Source organism: Coenobita brevimanus, chromosome 92 (genome assembly GCF_032717465.1).
Source record: "Coenobita brevimanus isolate Jiangsu-jjx chromosome 92, ASM3271746v2, whole genome shotgun sequence".
Taxonomy (NCBI): Eukaryota; Metazoa; Arthropoda; class Malacostraca; order Decapoda; family Coenobitidae; genus Coenobita; species Coenobita brevimanus.
The window spans coordinates 14,869,699-14,877,434 of record NC_137045.1 but is presented as its reverse complement, the minus strand read 5'-3'; the positions used below and the strand labels follow the sequence as shown (position 1 = coordinate 14,877,434).

General features: G+C 39.8%; 1 protein-coding gene across 1 annotated transcript in view; it reads left to right on the top strand.

Annotated features, from left to right (window-relative positions):
* Nucleotides 1–1,545: 1,545 nt before the first annotated feature.
* Nucleotides 1,546–7,736, top strand: part of LOC145412045 (uncharacterized) — an 82,455-nt gene continuing 76,264 nt past the window's right edge. The window contains exon 1 of the mRNA XM_080281962.1: nt 1,546–1,920. Within this exon, the coding sequence (XP_080138088.1) occupies nt 1,546–1,920 (375 nt within the window). The remainder of the gene's footprint in view (nt 1,921–7,736) is intronic.

Below are 7,736 nucleotides of genomic sequence, written 5' to 3'. Positions count from 1 at the left end.
AATGGACCCACGGCACCGTAATTTCCCTAAAAGACAATTTAGGGCCTATGATATCTGCTCCAGCTATATGACTTTTCATGAGGAAATATGTAAATTGAGAAGCTATTTTGTAAGTAACAACTATAAGCAAGAATTGTTTGACTGTATTCTTAAGAAATTTCTTAGCAACAGGCTGTCACAGGACTATAGAAAGAAATGTGATGTCCCCAAGTTTATGAAATATGTTAATATGCCATTTTATGGTAAAATTAGTTATGAGTATCGTAAGTTAGTTCTGAACATTTTAAGAAATAGTTTCCCTGCCGTAAATTTTAGGATTATCTTTACCGACGATTTCAGAATAGGATCTTTTTTCAACTTCAAGGATCGTGTGCCGGACCCTCTGTGCTCGAATATTGTTTACAAGTTCACTTGTCCTAGTTGTCAGGCTAGGTATGTGGGGTGCTCTAGTAGGGCATTCCGAATACGAGTATTCGAGCACATTGGGAAAAGTTACAGGTCTGGAAAGTTTTTGCATCAGATGTCCTTCTCTGCTGTTAGGGATCATTCACTGAACAATGATCACCCTTTCATGCTGAATGATTTTCAAATTATTGGTAGGTTTGGGACTCACGGGGATGCATTATTGGGAGAAAAACTGTTAATTAAAAAGCTTGTTCCGGAACTAAATATTGTAAACAATACTTAGTGGTTTGATGAGGTTTCTGTTTCTGCTTCAGTGTTCACTACTCTTTGTTCCGTTGCCGATGTCTGACCTGTCATTTGACATAGTTGTTCCAGTTCCTTACGAGCTCTATTCAGCTCAGTGTCTTGGGGGCTTTACTTCCGATTGGTGAGCTTTATATTTTTTGTGCATTGCTTTTTTGTATTGATTTTATATGTGCATTTTTGCTGTAGTTTCCTTTTCTTGTCTTTATTTATACTATACGAAGACTATAGATTTGATAAGTTTGGTTTATGTTAGTTTATAAATTTTGTTCATGTTCTTCATTTTAATAATACATATATACAGTATATAGAAAATGATTAACTTTAGATCCATATCTGTTGTAGTACAACGAGTATTGCTCTTTGGTAGGATCCCACATATGTACCCTGATGATGGCCACGTGAAGTGTCCGAAAATTCGGAGAAATATATTGAAAGAAAATGCTGGCGGGTGTCATCTCCATCCTTATTTGTCTTTTATATAATAAATTTTTATACGGCATATCATACTCGTCAGTGAAGGTTTCTACTCGTCACACTAATAATTACTCGTACTTGTTAAGCGTCAATTTTGAGGTTGGTTGCAGTGTTGTTTCATGTCTCGCTGATCTGGTCCGTGGGAGGGCCTCTAATTAGGTCAGGTGCTGAGCTCTCTGACTGTCCGCTGACTCACGTGGAAGGATGAAAGTGCCGGCAAGCAGGGTGAGGGGTCAAGCCGAGCAAGAAAAGAGCGGGAGGCGGGCAAGGGGGAGGGGCCGGCTGTGTGTAGGGGGCGGCGCTACACGACTGGCACTGACCCTCTGTCTCTCTCTCACTCTCTCTCAGTGCTCAGGCAACATGTGCGAGGGGCGGGAGCGTGTGGTGGAGCTCCTCGACTCCCTCAGGAAACGTGGGGTCGACCTGGCGTCCCTGCCGAAGTTAGAATCCTACCAGAAGGTGCTAAAAAGACGAGTCCCTTCCCTCGACGAGAACGACAACAAAAAGGGGAAGGGAAAAGTACGAGAAAAAAGTGGAGATGTGTCACATGGAGGATTAGGAGCGAGAGGACTATTTGATGTGGCCAGTAGGATGACACGTGGTAGTTACTGGGCCATACTACTGGGCCTGGTGAGCGTGATAGTAGGAGTGGTGTACTATTACGAGCTACACACGCATCACGGCTTCACGCGGTTCTGGCTAAAGTGGGAGAATGTCGACCTGCATGCTGAACAGGTAAGAACAGTAAGAACATGGTAATTAACTTTTTGTCACTGACCATGAGGAGTGGCTGGAGCATGAGAGACTGACTTGGAGAGTGTATGAGAGTGTGGTGGATGGGGCGAGGAAGAGAAGATTGAGGGATAGGGAGGAGAGATATATAAGAGGAGGGGTGTGAGTTGGAGGGAGGGCAGTCAAATACCAGAGAACAGGGCGCGGATGGATAATGAGAGACTGAGTAGAAGAGTGTATGTGAGTGAGGTGGAAGGGCAGAGGCCAGGGGATGGAGTGAAGATGTATGGGACACGGCTGTATGAGTTAGGGAGAAAGGCAGTCAAACGGCAGAAGACATGGCGACGTGGAGGCGATCTGTTTGTGACTGCTCCTTTCGGAATCAGGGTGGCTGGCAACATACAGAAATATAGATAAACAGATTAACTAAACACACAGACCTGAAGCAAAAGGTACAAAACTAACTAAGGAAGGAGAGTCACCGTTTATGATCATTAACAAATTACACCAGAATTCGCTGAGGAAAAAAAGAAAGAAAGAAAGAAAAGAAAAAAATTTGCTTTAATTAATCCACCAATATGACACAGCTGAACAAGTATAAGATAATCACCACTTCTCTAATTAAAAAGAAAAAAAAACACCGACCTAACTAAGACACGCAAAAAAGCTTAATGGCAATTTGTAATAACCCGAAAATTCCGATATTAATGACCAATAAAAATTCTGATCTTGATGACGTGATAAAATTGTCCATCTGTTCTCATTAACGAAATTTTTTGGCCTCTACGAACCAAAAAAAAAATATATAATTTCTCTCTAATCTTTTCAGTCCGATGCCGTTGTTTTTCATTTTCTTCCTGCTGTTTTCAGAGGCTTTCGCTCACCTTATTTATTTATTTTTTTTTAAGTGAAGGGGTTAGTTGTTGCCTTACCAACCCCTCCACTGCTATATAGTTTTTCGAATGTAAAGAAAATAGTCTGGAGGCAGCAAGAGAAACAGAAATAACGTTGTAGTAGTAGTAGTAGTAGTAGTAATAACAGAATGATGATGATGATGATGATGATGATGATGATGATAATAATAATAATAATAATAATAATAATAATAATAATAATAATAATAATAATAATAATAATAATAATAAAACTGGAACCATTGTGAGGAGGGAAAATAAATGCTGCAACTTCTTATTGTCCGTCTTCTTGCATGGCTTATTATCCATATCAACAATTAATTTCACTAGTCATCATCATCATCATCATCACCATCCCTCGCCTCTTCTTCCTTCTCCTCCTCCTCATCATCGTCATCATCATCATCATCATCATCATCACCACTATCCCCCACCTCCTCTTCCTCCTCCTCCTCACCATCATCATCATCAGCAGCAGCATCAAGACCAGGGAGCAAAAACAGCAACAACTACAGTAAACAGTGAAATCGGCCAAACACCATTCACTTATTATTTATCAATTCTAAATTCTGGGATCCACAACACAAGCCTAATGTGCCACGTAATGATGTGCGCTTTAATATACATACATATGTAAATACATACATACATACACAAGTCCATACATACATTACATACATACACAGGCTACATAAATACGTCCATCCATCCATCTTTTTTTTTTTTTTTTTTTTTTTATGTGTCCGACCCTGGACATAGGCTTCACAGCCTGCTCTCAAGGCCCAGTAGTCCTCCTACATACCATACACCTCTCTACATGTCACCACTTCGGCGCTAACACCCACCATCCATATTGAATACATGCTAGGGCTGTCTCATACAGGACTGGTGTATTGGTATTAGCGGGGGTACTTTTATGACATGTCGGCGGGTCATCTGGTAGATCAGGAAAGTCTGCGTTTATGAAATGCAAATCCTTAAACTGTTCCCTGCCCCAGCCGGGATTCGAACCTGGGTCCATCAGGACTGCAGGCCGCCTCTCTACCGATTCAGCCACCGCCTCCCCCATACATACAAGCATACATATATCCTTCCATATATACATACGTAAAATGCATACACACACACACACACACACATATACACATTATATATATAAATATATATATATATATATATATATATATATATATATATATATGCGTACATCCATCTATCCACCAATCCATCCATCCATTCATTCATTCATTCATTCATTCATCCATCCATCCACATATGTATATATACAATTTTCATGATATCCCGAGTACTAATATTTACAAATGAAAACAGAATATCATTATAGTTTTAACTCAACTAATAGAACGTACCTAGCATTTCGAATTTAAAAAAAAAAAAAAAGATATGTATCTCAAACTTTTAAATTCATGATTCACCGGTGTCATGTGAAATTTCGCGACTCTGGTACCGAGTTTTACAATATATAAAAAAAATTGTGCGAAGTATAACATTAAATTTTATCGCCACTTAATATGTCTCTTATTCTGTCATTTTTCGGATTTTTTCCATTTTATTTCTTTCACCGGTCACTGCCTCTCCTCACCCTCAGTATGAAAAACTATAATATAGATTAATGCTCCACCAGGAAGCTCCCAAACACTTTTCTCTAAGCGATTTAGTTTGGTTATTACATCTTACTGTCCTCTTCTGTGAAATGGAAATCATTCCAATATCGCCATACCCAGCATACATAACGTTCAAAGGGATATTAACCTCCCATACCCAAAAATGTAAATTGCCGGGGAAGAGGTGTTAGTACAATGAGAATACAGACTCAAATCTTTCTCTTGTTACATCGGAGGAATTGGATATAAAGTCCATAAAGCCCTCTAATTTGATGTTTTTTTTTTTCTTTTTTTCTGGAGACCGTTTTGTTTTTTCCACCTTTGGAAGTTCCATCGCAACTGGTTTGCAGGAAAGGACTTACTGGAGATACGCGATTTAGAATTCTATTAAGCGAAGCATCTAAAATAAAAGCGTGCGTTGCCAGACGGCAGCTGGTGCCGGCATGGTGACGGAGGCGAAAGACATGGTGGTTGGTGACAAATTAATTCTTCATGCACAACCAAACTGCCAAAACCACAGATGCGATACTGCCAAAACCACAAAGACGCTGCCAATATCACAAACAATACTTTTAGAACGGTAATGATACTTTTAAAACCACAATGATACTTTTAGAACTACAATGACGCCTTTAAAGCCATGATACTTTTGAAACCACAACGATTTTATTCCAAAGCAGTATTATTAGCCCCTCCAACTCGAAAACGTCATTACTCTTTACTTTTTACCATTATTTCATGCCGCCCTGCTGCCAGACGATTTTATTCAGTTTAAGAGTGCAACCTAGTAATAAACATAATTATATATAAGCCAAAATTATCAGGGCAAGCGAGTTCGTTTGCTGAGTTCGCGAAGGTTCTGAAGAACTCTGCGCACCTTGTCATCCACGTTTCACTAACGAAGCCTTCGCAAAACTAAAGTCGTCAAAACATCTTCTCACAGGACGTCAATCTGGACTAAACTCAGCATGTCGGCCATTGAATCCTCAATGGTTGCGTGTGCTGAGTTTCATTAAATATGTTTGTCAGGATTCCTAGTCTGGAACATACCTACCTTCCTACCTACCTACCTTTCTACTTACTTACCTACCCACCTACCTACCTACCTACCAACTTACCCACCTACATATCTACTTACTTACCTACCCACCTACCAATCTACTTACTTACCTACCCACCTACCTACCTACTTACTTACCCACCTACCTACCTACTTACTTACCCACCTACATATCTACCTACCTACTTACCTACCTACAAAACTACCCACATGCATGAAAAACTGATGAAAAAAAGAGGACGTCACCTGGTTCAAGGGGTTAATACCACAACGATATCCTTCAACAACACCGGTAAAACTATGGTATTTTTATAACCACCATGATACTGTAACGCCTCGACGATACATTCAAATCCACACCGATACATTCAGCAATCACGATACCTTTAAAAACCACGACGATACTTTAAAAAACGGCGACGATACTTTAAAAACGTAGACGATAATTTAAAAACCGCTGATACTTTAAAAACCGCAGCGATACTTTAGAAATCGCGTCGATACTTTAAAAACGGCAACAATACTTTAAAAAAACGATACTTTAAAAACCACGATACTTTAAAAACCGCGACGATACTTTAAAACCAGCGACGAAACCTTAAAAACTGCGACGATAATTTTAAAATCACGACGATACTTTTCAAAACCACATCAATACTTCTTTAAATCCACGACAATATTTTTAAACCACGACGAAACCTTAAAAACCACAATACTACCCTTTAAAAACCACAGCAATTTTAAAAGCCCTTCCCGGGTAAACAGGTACGTATTAAAAACAAGCCGCACTAAGCCATCAATGGGGAGAAGCTGGGTTAATGAGGTGGCTTTGTAGGGTGGCTTAGTACGGTTGTTAGTGTGTAATGGGGTAGTTCTGTCGATGGGCGTAATTGCACAGAGAAAGAGACCTGTTGACTAATGCTAGTTATTCGTATTTTCCACATAATTAGCCCTCTTATCGTCAAGACAACTCTAGCATTTTATTTCAACTATCAGTCAGGGAAAATAATAATGGTATACTGTTTTTACTTCAACTTGGGCCAGAATTTCGTCCTGGTGTAGATTATTTCACGTGGCTCAGTGGCAGAAAAAGACAGTAATACAGCTCTATAACCTTTCCACTGCACTTCTTTGTGACTAGCATCATATTCGAATGTTAATCCATCGTCACAACACAGCATTCACGGGGGAGAGATGACAATTTTTCGCTAAATAGGGTAAAAGGAGTCGTGCCTATACCTCACGACATTTTTAGGTCTGGAGGTCTGGAGAAATACGTGAACATTTTAACAACACTCTCACTGCCATGCTAATTTTACTCTAACTTGGCCTAAAACTGCCACCTCTTCGCTTACTGCTATACACTTTTTACTATAGCATGACCTAAAACTGCCATCTCTCATCGCTATACACTGTTTACTCTGATTTAGCCTAAAACTGCCATCTCTCCACTCAATGCTATACCATTTTTACTCTAACTTGGCCTAAAACTGCCACCTCTCCACTCACTGCTATACCCTTTTTACTCTAACTTGGGCTAAAGCAACCATCTCTCCATACTGACTGCTGAGTTGTAACAGTCGACTTCAATATAGGCCTAGTCACGAAAAAATGCTATGGAAAGAATGGAAAGCTATAGCAATGTCATTTTCTGCCACTGTCCTACGTGAAGGAAGTTACAAAAGAACGGAAATCTGGGCCATGTCAGAGTCCGTACAGTATATAACGAAATTTTGCCTCCCTGTCGCTCTCCAAAGGTCACAGAAATCTACTAATTACCCCAATACCTGTCCAACAGCTCTGACAACACTTGTACGCCATAAGGTCAGTGCATGGGTGGGTTGTGTGGCAAGGACCGGGTCGAGTACAACGTGGATCGAGAAAAACATTTACGAGATAGTTATGTTTGTGATAAATGTTTTGATACTCTGCCTGAGATAAGGGTTTTGTTAAGAGACTGCGCTGCCATATTTTCTGCAGGTTAGTAGCGTGAGTTGCAATATTTTAGTACGATACTGTCATTCCCTACGATCTGAACAGGTTACTATAATGTGTTGCCATACTCTGTTACGATCTTGCGATGGTGCCATTCCTTACAATACTGTCCTTCTTACATAGGAAAACGACGAAGAACGATTGTGAAGAAATATTATTGCTCTTCGTACGTCATAGGTTACGATGCTAATTAATTACCTGTGCTAAAAGTGCAACAAACAACAA